The 18,058-nt window shown below is 56.4% G+C and overlaps 1 protein-coding gene across 2 annotated transcripts in view; it reads left to right on the top strand.

The window, feature by feature from the left end:
* The window catches only part of ITPKB (inositol-trisphosphate 3-kinase B), a 128,705-nt gene that overhangs the window by 82,486 nt on the left and 28,161 nt on the right, over positions 1 to 18,058 (top strand). For both annotated transcript variants that reach the window (XM_063613360.1, XM_055233555.2), the window contains exons 3-6: positions 7,960 to 8,059; positions 9,350 to 9,563; positions 14,586 to 14,790; positions 17,077 to 17,178. In XM_063613360.1, coding sequence (XP_063469430.1) covers positions 7,960 to 8,059; positions 9,350 to 9,563; positions 14,586 to 14,790; positions 17,077 to 17,178 — 621 coding nt within the window. The remainder of the gene's footprint in view (positions 1 to 7,959; positions 8,060 to 9,349; positions 9,564 to 14,585; positions 14,791 to 17,076; positions 17,179 to 18,058) is intronic.

Raw genomic sequence — 18,058 nt, 5'->3', positions numbered from 1 at the left:
ACAGAGCAGCTGTTTGTGCCTGTCACCTGCTCAGGCTCTCACGGTGACTGCATGGGGAGGGCAGGGTATGTGCATTGATACCTGCCGTGCGCAGTGTACACCAAGGTTTGCCCATGCTGCAGCTGGAAGGCAGCAGAACAAAGGTTCGTTCCAATCTCTACACCTGAATTGCATTCTGCGTCATCATCCTGCCTTCTAGAACAACATCCAACTCCATGGGCTGCCTTTTAAGATCTTGATGGAGGGGGAGAGGAGTATGTATGTCGCTTCAGCCCTTAATTTGCAAGGTGGTGAAACCACTGTGGGCCTGGCAAAATCAGCAAGAAGGGGCTGGAGGAAGGGCAGCTGTCTTGGGGTACGCTGGGACTGGAAGGAGCTGCCTTCCTGAAGTCCTCTTTGCTTCTCTGAAGTTGTCCCAGCACAGCTGTGGCTTCCGGGAGAGGAATGTCAGGGCCCTGATAAGGAAATGGAGTGGAGCCCGCACCTGCCCAGAATGAAATTTCTTCAGCAGCCTCTGACCGGGCTCCCGATGGGCAAGTGCAGCCCCTCCTACACCTGCTGAGTTTGATCTCCCTCCTCCTGGATGCTGTGAGGCTTGGCACCTGCCCAGCCAGGCACTCAGGAAACCTGCTGGGTGTCTCTGAGGGCCCACCAGGGTAAACCAAGGTCCCTTTCTTGTGTTAAAGAGAAGAACTGGGATGGAGGCATGCCCAGGGCTCTTTGGAAGCACCCAGGAGGGGCAACGGGAAGGCTTCCTGGGAAGAGGGTATCTGGGTTGCATTTTAAAATCCACACAGGAATGAGCTAAGCCCTGAGCATCCCCAGTCATTCTTCTGCAAAGTCCCTAATAGCAGAAGCTGACACCCTTGCGGGCCTAAGGTGGTGTGGGGACAGGTGTGTGGAGCAAGAAGTTGCCTGCAGAACTCCACAGGCCTGAGAGAATATGAGCCCAGGTGCGCTGCAGATGGTGCCATGTGTGGATGGGGGTGGGGGTCACCAGGGCTGCCAGTGACCTGCAGTCCTCACGACATACAAGTGTCTGCCCCCAGCGTCACAACCCTTTCTTCTCCCACCCACCCCAAATTGCACTGAGAAATATAACATTGGTTTGGAGGGGCGGGAAGTGGCTGGAAAGAAGACAGGAAGCAGACCCCAGGGGGCATGTGGGCTGAGCTGAGGATCAGACAGTGCTGGCCCTGGGTGGCTTGGCCTCCTGTGGGGAAGGCTGGGCTGGGCAGGTGGCCGCTGACTGGCTCAGACAGCACTGCAGGGACAGGAAGCAAGGCCAGACTCTGAAGAACATGCAGAAGGCTGAGGTCTGGTTGCATCCTCACCTCTCCTGCCAGGCCTTTCCAGGGGCCTTCTCTGAGTCCCAAAAAGAGAGCCACGGGTGACTGCAGCCTTGAGCCCTCCCCTGCCCTAGGATTGAGGAGCCTCTGGTCATTGGCCTTGAGCAGGCCACAGAGGCTTGCAGGCCTGGGGTCACCTGCTGTCTCCTAATGGGGGCCATTTCCTCCCCAAGAGGCAGGGCCCATTTCCTGGCTGAGCAGTCACAGGGCCTGAGAAGGGCCCTGAGCTTGGTGAAGCTCTGCTTTCCCCATCATGACATTCTTACTGAATTTTGGACAAGGGGCCCCTCATTTTCATTTTGCACGTTATGTAGATGATCCTGATGATAGCTAAAGCATTTTGTAAGTAGGGTGGCCAGAGGCCCACACATCCCCACAGCCTAGAGTAGGGTAGACCTGGGTCCCTCCTTCCCCTCCTTCCTCCCTCTTCTTCCTCCTCTTCCTCCTCCCCTCTGCTTCCTCCCCTCCTCCTCCTCTTCTCTCCTTCTCCCCACCTCCTCCTCTTCCTCCCTCCTCTTCCTCCCTCCTCCTCTTTCTCCCTCTTCCTCCTCCCCTCTTCCTCCTCTTCCTATGCTCCTCCCCACCTCCTCTTCCTCCCTCCTCCTCCTCTTCCTCCCTCCTCCTCCCCTCCTCTTCCTCCTACCCTCCTCCCCACCTCCTCCTCTTCCTTCTCTCCTCTTCCCTCTCCTCTTCCTCCTCCTCTTTCCTCTTCCTACCCTCCTCCTGCTCTCCCTTCTCTCTCCTCTTCTTCCTCCCTCCTCCCTCCTCTTCCTCCTCCCCCTCTTCACTCTTCTTCTCTTCTTCGTCTTCCTCCTTCCTCCTCCTCCCCTGCACCCAGCAGTCCTTTTTTGCCTGTCTTACGAACGACAAAGGCTAGACCTGGAGGTTATGCCCGTTTGCCCTCTGATTTGTTGAAGGCAGTGTTTCCGTACAGCATGACTGAGGATGACTGATGGGAAGGACCCGGGGAGGATGGCGTTGCCCAGGAACTGTTAGCATCATGGGAGGGTTGGAACTTGATCCAGAAAAACACACAGAATCAGACCCTCCCCAGGCAGCCCCACTGGCTCGGAGCAGCTCCAAGCATGGGCTGGAGGTGGGGAGGAGGAACTGCTTGCCCAGGAAGGCTCCACATCCCCCTGCCACAGAACCCTGGGTCTGTTTTATGGCTCTGTGTGTTGAGCAGGAGGAGATCGTTCTGTGTAGGCCTTGGCCCCCAGGGAGTAGATTCCCATCTGCTCTTCAGACCAGGAACTTCTGGGAAAAGGGGAAAAGGGAGACAAAATGTGGCGTGCCCTGAGCTTCCCCAAGGCGAGGGCTTCCTACTCCCAGGTGACATGGGGAGCAGAATCAGGAGCTGGGGCAGGCTTCTCTCTGTTGCAGGGGAATGCGGCTGCTGTCTGCCGGCTCCTCAAGCTCCCTTTGCCTCTGACTTCCTGTCTCCTCCAGCACAAAGACGGTTGGGGTTTTGTTGTCAGATTTTTTCCCTCCCACTACAAATCTCTCTCCACATTCTCTGAATATTTTAGCTCCTTCAAGTCAGGTGCCAGGGGACAAAACCACACCAGAGGTCTCCAGGCCTCTCTGAGTTTTAAAGAATCACTCCCTTCACCACCACCCCTCCCTCACCCTGGTCTGGCTGTTTTCTGATCCTTTCTTTCCACATTTCTCTGAGTGAATTGAAGCTCCATCTTTCCCTGTGCTTCTGGAGTTCAGCACGAGACTCTTACAGAGCAGGGTCCAGGTTGCAACAGGCAGGGGTGACAAATGTTAGCAGCAGGCACTGCCCACCCTGCCTGCAGAGGAGCAGCTAAGCAAAGCTCAGACCAGTGCTCGTGTAACCAGGAGTGCAGCCACCTTGGGAGTTCCCCAGCTGGTTTGCATCCAAGCCTGTGAGGCCAGGGGTTATCTGAAAGACATCATGCCTGGTCTTCAGTTGGTTTAACCATCCCGCCCAGAATCAAAGTAAAAGCCGTGTGTCTCCAGCCCACTCCACTGCCCTTTACCTGCCCAGGGGCACCCCTGCGTCGTGGTGCTTTCCTTTCCACCAAAGTGTCCCCAAGAACATCACAAGTGCAGAACTCCATCCACAGAGTCTAGAAGTGTCTGGCTGCTCTGATCTGACACGTGGGAGAGCTTAAACCTTGTGTCATCTGACAGCTGCACCGGAAGTGGCACCTGAGCAGCCCCAGAGAGGGATGTATCTGGGGTTTCAGTGGCCAGCTTTAGGGGCACCAGAGGCCCTGGGCTCCTCTGCTAACGGAGCAGCCAGAAAACTTCCGTGGGCTGGCACCCTGGCTGTCCAGGGGAACCGCCCTGGAGGAATCTTGATCTTGTCCTTCCTGTTCAGTCTTCTGCCTCTTGTCCCCTCATCCTGCTGTCTCGAGACTGGAAGGGGCACTTGGAGGTGGGCCCTCACTCGTTGATGGGCATGGAAGTGGGTGAACTGGCTGGAGGCTCCCCATGTGCATGGTACCTACTGGCAGGGCATAGAATGGGATGACTTGGGGGAATTAACTTGCTAAGTCTCAGACTCTTTCAGCTGTAAAATGGAGAAAATACTCCTAACTAGAACATAGGAACAAGGCCATAATTGTCTAACCAGGGCCTGTCACATAGCGAGAGCCCCACAAATGGTAACAGATATGAGTGCGCACACCGTGCCATGGTACTGGTGCACGTCTGCAGAAATGGGCCCTCCTATCTCCCCGAGAGATAACAAAAGCAATGCTGGCCAGCAGCAAGTCCCCCTGCACAGTACTACTCAGCCGGCTTAGGAAGAAACACAGCACATCCACTGGCTGGGCCGGCCCCACATCTGCATGTGAGGAAGTAAGGGTCACAGCAGAGCTGGCCACAGTCAGCTGGCCACCTGCCCTGGGTCTGCCAAAGAGCGGCTCACAGCCCCAGGAGGCCAGCAGGGACCTGCCACACATAGGGAGCTTTGGGAGCACTGTGGGAGGGGTCCACAAGGGATGTCTCGATTCCCCTGATGACTGGGAGGTGATGCAGGAGCAGGTGGCCAGCTCTGCCCTGGGCAGGGGACCAGGTACCCTTTGCCACACCACGTTCAAGGCATCTGAAGACCACTTTTGTATTTCCTAGAGCTTGGCTTGAGAGGCTGGAGACCTGGGACTGGATCTGATTTCAGATAAGAGACAGAGGCTGCTGTGGAAAGCTCACTCTTGAATATCTCCCACAGGGGAGGGCCAGAGGGGCGCGGGATAAACCCCTCTGGGTGGGAGTCTTCTGGGTTGTCCTCCTTTCTTGCCTTGTTACCTGTCTTATCTGGGGGATGAGGCCTGGAGTCCATTTCTGAGGACTGGGGCTTCCTCCAGCCAGTGCTTGGAGGGAGGGCTGTTAGCCTGTCCGCTCCCGGAAAGTGGAGTGTGCCTGGAGTGGATTTGGTTCCTGAGGCGGATGCTGTGGTCTCCCTGACCATTACAAGGACGTTGATTCTCTGGAATCTCCTCCCATCCTTTGGTTTATCTCTGCTCCTAGGGGCTGGGCTGGGGTGGTTGGGGTCACCCTGCAGCCCTCCTTCCCCCAGCCTGGACCTGGAAATGGCTTTTTCTGTTTACTGCTTGGCAGTGACATTAGGCACTGCCTGGGTGCTGCTATTTAAAAACCATGGGGAAACCCTGTGTGCTGCTACTGGCAGAGAGAAAAGAGGTCTCCAGTGCAAGTGCATGGCATTCTCACAAGTGGAATATTCCACAGCCCTCATCCAGGCAGAGCAGTCTTGGGATCGGGGGACTCTCAGGGCCTTGGCCACATGGGACCTATTTTCATGGTGAAGAAATGGAGGAGGTGTGGGCAGAGGGGAGCCAAGCGGTAAAGGTGCCTGGTTTCGTCAGAGCTCAGCGATGTGAGAGGCTTGTGGATCCCTTGAACTGTCAGAAGACCCCCACCCTGGAGCACCTCCTCCTTTCTGGACCCCTGGTCTTTAGCCTCTGGGAGAGGTCCAAGAACAGGAAGTTTCTTAGCTTCAAATGGCCTTGCAGAGGCTAAGCCACACTGTCTCGCCCAGCATCTGTTCACCTTCCTGGGTCACAGGCCCCCTGCTCACTGTGTCTTGTGGGTCTCTGGAGAGCTGCACCCCAACAGGGTGGGCATGACCCTGCCCCAGGCTCCGAGGTCTTTATTGTTCAGAACCTAGGCCGGCAACTCCACCTAGCACAGGACTGACCATTCTTGAAGTAACTTCAGAGACACCTGGGTCTCCTCCTTGAACACAGAGGGCTAAAGACCCTCCCACAGACACCCCAGTACCCGCATCTCCTGACAGCTTTATCTCCTGGGAGAATGGGAATCTATGTGTCACTCTTTTTACAAACGAGGACTAAGAACTTGTTCAAGGTCAGTCATTGAGGAGGAAAAGGGGAGCCGGGACTCGGGCCCAGGTTGGCCTGCCTCAACGCCCCACGGTCTCCCGAGGCCTCGTCTGCTCACCTGTCTCCTTCTGCTTGCAGCCCCCATGCCCATAGCAGGTCTGGTTCCCAACCACTCCCAGTCCCAGTCCCCGGGCCTTTGTCTCCACACTCCTGCTGCCAGCTGTAGTCTCCTCTTTCTCTCCATTGAGTCTGGCCCCCAGCTGTCTCTGGTGCGTGCAGCCTCCGTAAGCTCCCTCCTTCTCCACAGTGAGCTGCCCTCTAGGGTCCTGGGACCCTTCCTCCAGGCGTGCTCATTTGTCTCCGCCTGTATACATAAAATATAAACTGGCACGCTGCAGCTGAGAGAGTAGCCCTCTCTAGTCTTCCTCGGAGGGGCCATTGCTGTTGGGATAAGGGAAGGTCACTTTCCAGGGCCCTAGAGTGTCCATCCATCCAAGGAGCCTGGTATGCCAGCTGTCTGTCCCTCACCGGACACAGGCAACTGAGGCCCCAAGAGGGACTGTGAAACAGTGCGATGTGGGTTCTCCCCTGATGGGGACATGGCATGGGTTAGGGCGAGCCCTGGATTGAGACCACTCTGGGCTCCCCCCCCCACACCACCCCCGAAGCCTGTCAGCCCCTGTCCTCTCTGAGCTCTGCTGTGGGGATGTGCCCACAGGTGGTGACCAGCTGTGCACTTTCCCCCTGGACCCACCGTAATGGCTTCCCCCTGAGCAGGGCCATCCCCACGAGCCACTGCTGGGCTCATCTTGTGTAATGAGGTTTTTCCATTGTTGCCCTCATGCATTGTGTGCCCTGATTGTTTATGCAGCCTTCTGTGTGCTTAGATAAGAAATGCCTCTGCTGGCTTTAGCCTTCTTTGGTGATCGCCATCAGAAGGATCTAGGAAAAACACCCTTGTCAGTAAAGCCTCGGCCCTTTTGTCACATGGCCTCATGGGGTGCTGCCCTCTCTTAAGAATAGAATTGGTCTTGGCGGTGGGGTGAGAGTTTCTGGGATGGGGATAAAAATTACCAGGTTTAGTAAGGAAGAATTCCTCTCCTTAAATAGATTTTAACTTGAAAACCTGATGACAGAAGCGGCTGAGTCTCAGCAAAGAGAAAAAACAAAGGAGGCTGATTTCACCTTGACTTCACCTTGGGGACCCAGCAGCCGCCACTGACCCCTGGGGGCTGCAGCTGGGCGCTTCGGGGCAAGGAGTGGGGACCACATCTTCAGCGTGTCCCCCTGTCAGGGGGGACCACCCTCATCTCCTCTGCAAGCCTCATGGCTTCTGCTCTCCTTGGTTTAGCTGGTTCGGGATCCACTTTCTCAGGAACTCACAATGCTTCTCATTCAGGTTCTCATCGCCCCGCTGAGGACGGGTGTATTTTGGGGACACTTGATCTTCGTCTCCGCAGCCTGTTCTTATTAAAGTTCACTTAAGGATATTTTTTCTAAAAATATGGGTTTTTTTTGTTTGTTTTTTTGTTTTTTGCTGGGGAAGAAAAGAATTTTATTTATTTTCAAGTAGTTGTATAGATGAATGTTTAAATCCCAGCTTCGTCATTTACCTCTCTGAGGCTCAGGCTCCACCAGATGGAAATAGAAAGAATTGACTTGCATGCTCATTAAGAAAATAAAATAAGAAGATGCTCAATATATCTTAGTTCTCCTTTCTGCCCAAAGGGCCTGCTCTCCCCAAACACACATGCACGCACACACACATGCACACTCCCAGCCCTGGCTGTTTTCACCAGAGAAACATCCTGAGAGGGCGGAGTGCGGTGCAGAGGAGAGAGCTGTGGGCTTGCTCCCTCCTGTGTGACCTGAAGCCATCGGTGCAGGTTCTGTTCTGAGGAATTCCTTTGAAGTCTCTCTTCAAACCACTTGCAGGCAAGAGGTGCCTCTGTTGCCTCCGCATCTACGAATTGAATATGAACTAACATGGTGCGGCTGGGTGGTCATGTCCTCTCCAGCCTTCCTTGGAGGGGTCGTTGTTCTTGGGACGAGGGGAGTTCCCCTGAGCATTTTGCTCAGGCTGTTTGTTCAATGGGGTAAAGCCACCTCCCACCATGTGCCGCATCGGTGATGGTGGTGGCAAGGTCCTCAGAGCCCGCCAAGGGCCCTTCCCATCTTGTGGCCACAGGCAATGAGGGCCTTTGCTTCGAATTTGTCCTAACCAGAAATTAGTGGTTGTCTTTCTAATGTAGAGCTTTTTGTTTGTTTGTTTCTAGAGCAAATCATGGAGGAAAATAAAAAACATGGTGCACTGGTCTCCCTTTGTCATGTCCTTCAAGAAGAAGTACCCCTGGATCCAGCTGGCGGGACATGCAGGTAGACACAGTTCTCCCGGACTTTCCCGGCACCTCTGGGGAGGTGCCCTGGACGCTGTATTCTGGGGATCAAAGCTCCAGAGCAAGTTCCCTCCAAGACTTTCCAGTCTGAAATCGCAGCCACACTTGCAGGCTGCGGCCTTACCAATGCCTTGTAAATGCCATAGACAACTGACCTCTCTGGAGTCTGTGTCACCCCCTTCCTCCAAAACACGCATCCTCCCCTCCCTCGGTCTCTGGCTCTTATCTCTGTGTCTTCCAGTCTCTTTCTTTCTGTCTCTCTTCCCATTGTATTCAATAAGACAGATGAAGCCATCAGTCTTTATAGCTTACCTGCCATTTGTCACCCTGGACAAAGAGGCAAAGCTAACCCCTTCATTGAGCACCTACCGTGTGCCCAAATTGCCATGGTCCTGGGGGTTGCGGCATTAATGGAGATGTAGTTTCTGCCCCGAGGGAGCCTGCAGCTGGTGGAAGATGCAGCCAAGCCACCCCATAACCGCAGGGCGGTGTGCAGTGTTGGGTGGAAGGTGGACAGGAGCTGAGTCCAGGCAGTGCTAGGGAGGAGGGACATCTGGAGCCAAGGCCCCAGAGTCATCTAGCCCACACATAAGACCCTCTGGAAGCACTGTCATCTGGAGACATGTCAGGGGCTGCCTGTGGACTTGGCCTTCATGACTTCACCAGCCTGTGGGTCCTTATCAGGCCAGCACAGGGTCCAGCATTTTGCTTACCTCCTAGGCCACACTGGCCCAACCCAAGGCACATGGATGGACAGCCTATGTGCATACTTACTGGGTCTGGCTCAGAAGAAGTGCCGCCCAGGTGGGCTGAGCCTTAGACCCCCCACTTCTCAGCCTGCTGTACCTCCCCACCTTGGCTCTGAATCCTGTCCAATCAGGGTTTCTCTGCTGAGGCCAGGAGACACCTTCGTTGCCGAGAAGCAGGGCTGATGATGGAGGTGAGGATGCAAATAGCAACACTAAGGAGTGACTGGGTCATGGCACCTCAGTCTCTCACCCAGCTCTGTACCCTTCCAGCAGGGAACACTGGTGAGGAGGAGTCTGGAGTCAAGAAAGCTGGGGAACCAGCCCAGGATTACAGTTAGTGAGTGGCGGACTGGGTCTTGAACCCACTGCCCTTAAGGTGCTCAGTCCACAGCAGGGAGATAGGCACACCTTCAGCCCCAGGCTTAGCCATCCCCAGGGAGGCCCAGGCCCTGTGGCGGGGATGGTGCCTCTGCCAACTACCTGCAGCCGGGGACCGAGAACCTTCTACACTTGCTCTGCAGGGAGTTTCAAGGCAGCTGCCAATGGCAGGATCCTGAAGAAGCACTGTGAGTCAGAGCAGCGCTGCCTGGACCGGCTGATGGTGGATGTGCTGAGGCCCTTCGTACCTGCCTACCACGGGGATGTGGTGAAGGACGGGGAGCGCTACAACCAGATGGACGACCTGCTGGCCGACTTCGACTCGCCCTGTGTGATGGACTGCAAGATGGGAATCAGGTGAGCCAGGCTTCTCGCAGCCCACATGCCTGCCTCAGTGCAAACCACATGGCAGGTGCACAGCGTGGCACTCAGGGCTTCCAGGAGGCCTCACAGGTGGAAGGGCAGGCTGAGGAGGCTGTTGGACCAATTAGAGCCTCCCCTTCCCCAGGCATCTCCCATTATGTGCAGAGGGTTCCAGGACCTGGGCTTTGCCCATGATGGCCCCTTTCCTTCTCCAGTGAGCAGAAGCCAGGGGCTGGCAGAACCAGAAAATGGGCAGTGGCTGGGTTCTGAGTCACCCTAGAGAGAAGGAAGAGAGAGCTGCCCTTGGTTCAGGTGGGATTGCTGGGGGTGCGGGGAACACCAGGTAGGGAGGTCGCAGGATGGTGACTTCCTGCTGTGTGAGCTGCAGGGGAGATGGGAATCTAGGTCTTTCCATTTCCCCAGCCCTGGTGAGTGGGAAGAGACAGTGGCTAGTAGAACATGCTGGTTTACCAAAAAAGACCTGTATCTGCCTAAGAGGAGGAGGAAGCCCCTGATGGAACTCAAGAAACCCACATGGCAGGGCACCGCAGGGCCCGAGGTGAGCCCGGAGCAGTCATTGGGCCTGTGTGCAGAACTGGCTCCCACCCCCAGGTTCCTGACAGGGGCTCAGGCTCACCCTGACACCTGCCCAGGGGATAAGCCTGGAGAGGACTCCAGGGAAGAGGAGAAAGGAAGAGGGGGCTTGAGGAGGCAGGGCAGAGAGCAGACAGGGATGCCTGAGGCCCGCTGCCGTGATCTTGGGGCTCAGTTTTAGGCAGCCGGGTTTTCTCACTACCTCTCAAACTGCGGCCCTTCCACCCTGAGACATCCATAGTACGGCTTCTTCTCCCCTGTGCAGGTTTGGTGAACCTCCCTAAGGCTGTCGGCCCCCATGGTGTCCAGCTTGCGGTGCTCATGCTGTGGGCCTGGCCCTGGCTGCAGCACCCGGGCTGGACGGCCAGATGCCAGGCCCCTCCATGCTGCCTTGCAGGGCTGTCTGGGAGGCCAGGCACAGAGACTCAGAGCTCAGAGCAGAAGGCTGTGTCCACTGTGACTGTTTTAACCGGATTATTTCTCATAAGAGCAGATTGAGAAAGGGGTATGTGTGTGAGAGAGAGAGAGAGAGACAGAGACACAGGCCAGGAGAGAAGTGGGCTAAGCCAGCCAGCGTTTCTCTCCTTCCTTCTCTCTCCTCCTGGGAGTTCTGTCCTAAAATCAGACCCTGCCACCGACTGTTGTGTTCTCTCGCCATCACTCACAGGGAAAGAATGGGGGATAGAGAAGCACAGGCCCCACTCTTTGCTCTTGTGCCATCCCTGGCCACCTCCCTTCCACCATCCAAGTTCCTTACTATCTTTAGCCCACAGGGATCTGGGATAGGGCAGGGAGGAGACAGAACATGCCCCCAGCCAGCCCGAGGCCATTGCTTTCCCAAGTCTGATTTCTGACCCCGGATGGCATCCCCTGGTGCACCAGAATGTGCCCTCTCAGGGGAGGCCCAGCCCTTCCTTCCAACCCAGACAGCAGCAGGACTTCGCAGAACCGCATGGAGGATAATCCAACTGGTGTCCACTCAGACCTGGCCAAAAAAGTATGGCCTGTGTGAAGAACACTGGCTGGGCATTTCTGGAAGTCGGCTGTCCCAAGGACACAGCCAGCCAAGCACAGAGTCAGGCTGCCCCAGAACCTGCCTGCTCCTGCTGGGGACAGGAGCCCCGCTTCCTGCCCCAGGGCTGCCCCCACCCAGCCGCTTGACTTCCGCAGCTTCTGATTGCACCCTAGCGTGCTCAGGAGAGATCTAGAGTGACCGTGGCTGGTACCCATGTAACCTATCTTGGCAGGCAGAGGGAACAGGATGAGAGAGGAGTATGTGTGGAGGGGAAGAGGAAGGTCTCCCCAGAAGCAGGGTGCACCCAGCCCGATCTTTCCTGCACACAAATCCTAAGGACCCTTCTTGTTCCAAGGGCTGCGCTAGATGCTTCCATTATTTATCCCATTGCGTTCTCACCGCCATTCTGGGAAATGGGTCATGTTCCAGTGTAAGCAGGAAGGTTCTGTCACCAGGAGGTTCAGTGACTCATTAGGCCACCCAGCCAGGCAGCAACTTGGTGCAGTTCTGCACCAGGCTTGCTTGACTGCAAATCAAGCCCCCACCTGCAGCCCAGCCCTTCCCAAGGGGGCTGTGTGGGACCCAGCTTCCATGGCATTTCCCTGGGATGCCGGACTAGTTCCATCTGGGCCGTGGACTGTGCCTTCCCCCAAATGCGTTCATCCAGAACCCTTGGCTGCAGAGCCTCTCCCAAGACTGGCTGCTCATGGTCACCTCTGGAATGTGGCCTTTCCATGACAGGGTGAGGAGGCTGGAGCCCAGGGTTACCTCACATGCTGAGTTCCAGGGCAAGAGGGTTTGAGACATGTCACAGAGAAAGGGAAGGGCTGGTCACCAAACAATGCTGGGCATGGTGGGGGCAGAGGGGTGGCACTAAGGAGAATGTGATGCAGTTGCTGGTGGTGTCTGCACCTCGGGGCTTCTTGGGACTCTGGCTCCCACCGACGTGCTCAGTGGCTCTGGGGCATGCTCTGAGGTTTGTGACTTGTCCTGGAGAGTCAACACTGTCTTCCTGACATCGGGACCAGCGGCCTGGGGAGTGCAGGTGAGAGCCCGTCCCTAGCACCTAGGAGCTCTAGGTGGCTTTTGTCTGCCACCTGTTGGCTCCCTGGGCTGGCCTGTCTCAAAGGAGCACTTCGTCCACCTGGTCTCGAGTCCCCTCCTCCCTCAGCGTCCCGTGAGTGGGCGAGCAGGTCTCTGCTTCCCGGCATGGCTTGGAGCTTCGACTTTGTCTCGGGCAGGCAGGGGAGTGTGGGGAGGGGGCTGAGTCTCACCTTCCTGTGGGTCTCCCGCCCCACCATCCAGCTGGCACCCCCTGTGGGCATCTCCCCCCAGCCCCTTTCCTCTCCTGGGCAGTGAGTGACTGCCTGCTTTGAGCTACGGGGGCCCTTTTTGGAGAAAGGCCATGTGAAAAGGGATTTCACATTGAGGTCTGCTTCCTGTTTAAGGAGGTGCTGAGAGCTCTTTGCAGAAGTGCAGCCACCCACCATGTGGGCCCCTACAGCACCCTCAGGAGTCGTCCTTCCCCCAGCCTGGCTGCCCCTTTTCTACACGGTACACACACAGATGCACAGGCAGCCCCTGCTTCAGCGCCCCCGTCACCACTGACCTGGCTCTGCATGTGAGGGGTATGCTCTGTGTGTGTCCTGCATGAGTGCACCTGTGTGTGTGCAGTGGTGCACAGGAGTCCACGTGTATGTGCATGTGTGTGCATGAGCACGTGTGTGTGTATGTGCGCACATGGGTGTGTGTGCATGCAAGGGCCCAACCCAAAGCTACTGATTTCCCCCTCCAGCCCTCATCACCTCCTGGAAGGTCCTAACCAGCCAGGCCTAAGTTCACATCCAAAGGATTTGTTTTTTTCTTCCCTTTTCTTTCCGTGCAAATTTCAATTAATACAGTGGTTTCTAAAGCCTGTCATTTTTAAGATGCTGTAGTTTTTGTTTAGTCTGTTCTGGGTCCCAAACCAGCAACTTGGAGAAGTTGGTGGGCAGCTTTGGAACAAGGCCTGGGAGACAGATGCGGGAAGAGTGGAGGGCCAGGTGGAGGGCAGGTGGGCGGGGCCTGTGTGGGCAGCTCCCACCCACATAGGGCAAAGGGGAGAAAACTTCCCCATCCTGCAACTGACACTGCTGATTTCTGCCTCCTCAAGGGCTGTGGGCAGCCTCTGAGCCTGTTGTGTAGGGAGACTGGGGCTCTAAAAGGAGAGCAGGGGAGCGGGGGTGGGATGACTCACCCAACCTCTGCTCTGGAGAAGGCAGAAGCGCAGAGGTGTGTGCTGAGGGAGGTGGTGTGTCCCGGCAGCTCAAGGCCAGCGATTCAGCCCCCGGCTGCTCAAGTGCTCTGCTGTCCCTGCCCCTGTTACCTTCCCCAGCGTCTAGGTGGTCCCCGCCAGTTCAGCTGGAGCTGCTCATGTGGAGGCCAGGGCCATGAGGCAGTTGAGTTGGAAGCATTTTCTCAGGCTTTTTGGGCTGGGGGCTCACCTATGAGGAGGCCTGGTGTCGATGGGGTGGGTGCGCCAGGCATGTCTCTGGGATGAGCAGAGGCTGAGGGAGTCCCCTGCCTTTCCCCCACAATACGGACTTCTCCATCCACACTGGGACCCCTTCCGAGGCCACCTTCTGACCTGAACTTGTGCTCCAGAAGATTTCCCCTCTTTGGAAAGAGCCAGAGACACTTATGGGCAGGCTCAGCCTTCAGGCTGCCTGAGAGCAGCAGAGATGGGACTTGAGGACAGACGACTTCTCCCACCAGGACAGGTTCTGGCTTTGGAAGCCCTCGCTTTATGGAAGGGCCGAGGCAGCCAAGGGGATACAGTGGGGCCCTGAGTAGACCCTGCCCCCAGTCCCCTCTCTCAGCTCCACCGTAGCAGCAGGATCAGGACAAGCCACCCCTGACCCCCGCTGCTGCTCTGCCTCCGTCTTCCTTCTTCTGCTGGTTCCTGTGGGGGTCTCCCGGAGGAGCTCCTTGGGCTTTGTGAGGCCAGCCGATGGGCTTGGAGTGAAAGTGAAGGCTGTCCGATTCAGTGAAGCTGCCGCTTTTCTCCTGGATCAAGAGCCAACCCCAGGCTGGGTGGTGGTGCACACCTGTAATCCCAGCACTTTGGGAGGCCAAGGTGGGAGGATCACTTGAGGCTAGAAGTTTGAGACCAGCCGGGGCAACATAGCGAGACTCCCTTATCTACCAAAAAAATTGTCTAAAAAAAAGAACAAAAAAAATTAGAGCCAGTCCCAGCTGGAACAGAGTCCGCTGCCCCCTCAGAAAGACGTGTCTTGACTCAGGGCGCTGAGCTGACTGCGGCTGTCAGGCAACACACGCCCCAAACCTTCATCCACCAGGCGGGAAAGGAGCTGCTGGTGAGCCCTGCCCCAGGCCACGGCCCTCATGTCGCCTTCCCTCCCACGTAGGACCTACCTGGAGGAGGAGCTCACGAAGGCCCGGAAGAAGCCCAGCCTGCGGAAGGACATGTACCAGAAGATGATCGAGGTGGACCCCGAGGCCCCCACCGAGGAGGAGAAAGCACAGCGGGCTGTGACCAAGCCGCGGTACATGCAGTGGCGGGAGACCATCAGCTCCACGGCCACCCTGGGGTTCAGGATCGAGGGAATCAAGGTGAGGGCAGCCTTGGGCCCCACCCGTGCCCACCTCGGGGGGCTTGGCTTCTCTTAGGGCCCTTTGGAAGCTGTAAGCTTCTCCAGGCACAGGCTCAGAGTGTGGGTGGCCCACCCCAAGGCCAGACATTTGGAGACATCAGCATATTCCTCAGGCGGGATGGCTGTGTAGGGGCTCAGGCCTCAGAGCAGAGTGGCTTCTAGCCCTGCCCAGCTGTCAGCCCTCTGCCGAGGACTCTCCATTTAGTCCAGACGGTGCCTGGCACCGAGAACCAGGCGAGAGCCGCCTGCGGGATGCCTGTGGGGGAGCTGGTTCATTCTGCCGTGGCCTCAAACCGGGACTGGCACACAATTCGGGGAAGGGAGGAGCATGCTGACCGCCTTTGATGTTGGAGCCAGGGTCCCTCAGAAACTGCATTCTCTCCTCTTTGCTCTTCGATCTTCTTCTTTTTTTTTTTTTTTGAAATTTCAAAATATTTATTGGAACAGAAATAGAAACATAAGCCCCCAAGAAACAACATGACAAACTTTATAAGTGAATGTAATTTTCCCCTAATTAATATATTTACTTTGTGTTTGTGGTTACAAAATGATGGCTCTTTCCCTTCTATCCCTTTGCACCTATGTGCATCTGGCAGAAAAGTTCTTAGCTCTGGCTATGGGCACACAGAAGCTTCCTATACATGATTATGTTCAAATGTTGATTTACTGTCCCCAGAATAAATTGGGGAACTGGCACTGTCTGGATTGATGACTGTCTGGATTGATCACTGGCGCTGTCTGGATTGATCTCCCTGTCCCTGGGCCCCTGTGTCCACCCTTGCTGTTAAATTCGCAAGAGCCAGGCTTTGGGGTGCCAGCCCCTCAGGGTCCCAGAAGCTGTCCCTCTCGAGCAGATGGCGGTCTCTGTGGGGTTGTCGGGGCTCCCATTCTCTGACCAGTCATGGTCTGCATCATCTCCAGTGTCCAGCCTGGAGTCCGGGTTGGGCAGCCGATCGTCCTGCTGGGAGGTTCCCCTCAGCCTCCTTTCAGATGGTATTTAGACGTAGCTTCCGCAGCTGTCAGTGGCTCGCTGCCCACGGTGGCATGTGGGGGAAGTTTTTACCTTCCCTTGGGACAGCTGCTTTGCGAGCTCTGGGCTGAGAAAGGCATTTGCCCCCTTCTTTGTCTTTTGAAACCAGCCCTTCCCTCTTTTTTGCAACCAGCTCTGAGACTGGATGCAAATTCTGTACCCCTCCACCTTCTCCTTAACACTCACTTTCCTTTCTTTATTTGTTCGAAACAATCCACTTTCCCCTCACGTCTCCCTCTCAAGCAGGATGTGCTCCTGGTCTGTCTATTGTCCAGCCGTCAGAACAGCCGACAGCCTGTCTTCCCACTCAGAGAGAAGCCAGCTGTCTTCACCATCACCTGCCTGCCCCGCCCTTAGCCAAGAGGCTCTGCCTGGGGTGCGCTGCCCACTGCCCCCGGCTTTCGGCCCCTCTTGCACCCAGGGCTGCTCCCTCGGCCCCAGGTCCTGCCAGTCCTGTCAAAGGCAGCCACAGTGAGGACACAGCTGAAGTAATCTCCAGCCTGAGGGCAGACACAGCCCACTGTTGGGACTCCTGGCGGAGCATTCCCTTTGATTTAGAGGAAATCTAAAGAACAGATTTCCTCATAGGTCAGCAAAGCCCCACATGAGGGCCCAGGACAGCCTGAACAGAGATAGTGCTGGGGCCAAGAAGATGCGAGTGGGGTGGGCGAGGGAGCAGCGATGGGCAGGGCTGTATTGGATCCTGGCTTTCAGAAAACCTGAAAGAAGAAATGGTAGATTATAAAGGAAGTCAAGCTGAGCTCAGGGTGGGAGAAAGTCTCTCCTGCCTGTGCTGAGGGGAGGTGCCTCTGGCGGGCAGGAAACCTCTGGGCACCGGGCCCAGGCCCCTGAGTGGGAAGTCGAGGCCGACCCTCTCTCTTGGCCCTGCTGTTGCACCCAGGACGGGCCAGCCCCGGGCCATGCTCCTCTATCCTCGGCCCAGATGCCCTTCACACCTCCAGGCCTTTCCTACCACTGTTCACTCGTCTGGGGATGTCAGCGCCACCCTCTGCATTCTCCTGTGTCTGGGCGCTTGTCTCCCCTCTGCTGTGCACACCACCTCCATGCGCCATACGTGGACACCTGGGTGCCTCCACTGGCCCTGCCCCAGGTCCAGATGGGGCTCACCTGCTCTGTAGTGTTGGGTGGGTGAGAACAGTCTCTGCCCGAGGGTCCCTGCTGACCCCCTCCTGGGTGGGGTGTTCTCTTTCTCAGAAAGAAGACGGCACCGTGAACCGGGACTTCAAGAAGACCAAAACGAGGGAGCAGGTCACTGAGGCCTTCAGAGAGTTCACTAAAGGAAACCGTAACATCCTGGTGAGTCTGGCACCTCCAGAGAGGGTCTCTCCAGCCAGCCAGGAAGGGACAACTGTGTCTACTCTGGAGGTGCCTATGGGGAGGACAAGGCATTCCCAGGGACAGCACACCCCACCCCGAGTTTGTAGGGCTCTGTAGAGAGGCCACTGGCAGAGACTTTTGTGGCTCTCTCACTCTGCCCTTTCAAAAGTCAAAGGCACGCCGGGCACAGTGGCTCACGCCTGTAATCCCAGTACTTTGGGAGGCCAGGGCAGGCAGATCACCTGAGGTCAGAAGTTCGAGACCAGCCTGGCCAACATGGTGAAACTCCGTCTATACTAAAAACACAAAAATTAGCCGGACATGGTGGCGCATGCCTGTAATTCCAGCTACTTGGGATGCTGAGGCAGGAGAATCGCTTGAACCCGGGAGGCAGAGGTTGCAGTGAGCTGAGATTTTGCCATTGCACTTCAGCCTGGGCAACAAGAGTGAAACTCTGTGGCAAAAAAAAAAAAAAAAAAAAAGTCAAGGGCACTGAAGTTAGTACCCAGGAAGGTTTGGATCCATCCTGGCCCCAGGCTTCTGCTTGGAAAGTGAAGAGGAAGGTGATGTGCTTGTCTCTGGCATGCGGCAGGTAGGCGGGGAAGCTTGGCTTACACTCACTGACTCTCCCTTAGCCATTGGCCCCATAGCTCCGGAGAGCATTTCCCATGCCCTGAGAGAGAGAGAACAGTGCCCACCGCCTGCCAGGTGTCATGCCAAGCGTGCAGCAAATCTTCACAGCAGACCTGCTGTGGGTAGACCTGCTTGTCCCCATCTTGTGTGCCCGAGGTCACACTGCCCCCTGCCAGCAAGAGCTGGTGAGCTGTCTCCGAGTCCGGGAGCGTGGGTTGTACAAGTT

Source organism: Symphalangus syndactylus, chromosome 19 (assembly GCF_028878055.3).
Source record: "Symphalangus syndactylus isolate Jambi chromosome 19, NHGRI_mSymSyn1-v2.1_pri, whole genome shotgun sequence".
In the NCBI taxonomy this organism is placed as follows: Eukaryota; Metazoa; Chordata; class Mammalia; order Primates; family Hylobatidae; genus Symphalangus; species Symphalangus syndactylus.
Note: the sequence above shows the minus strand (reverse complement) of the source record. Positions and strands in the feature narration are given on the sequence as shown.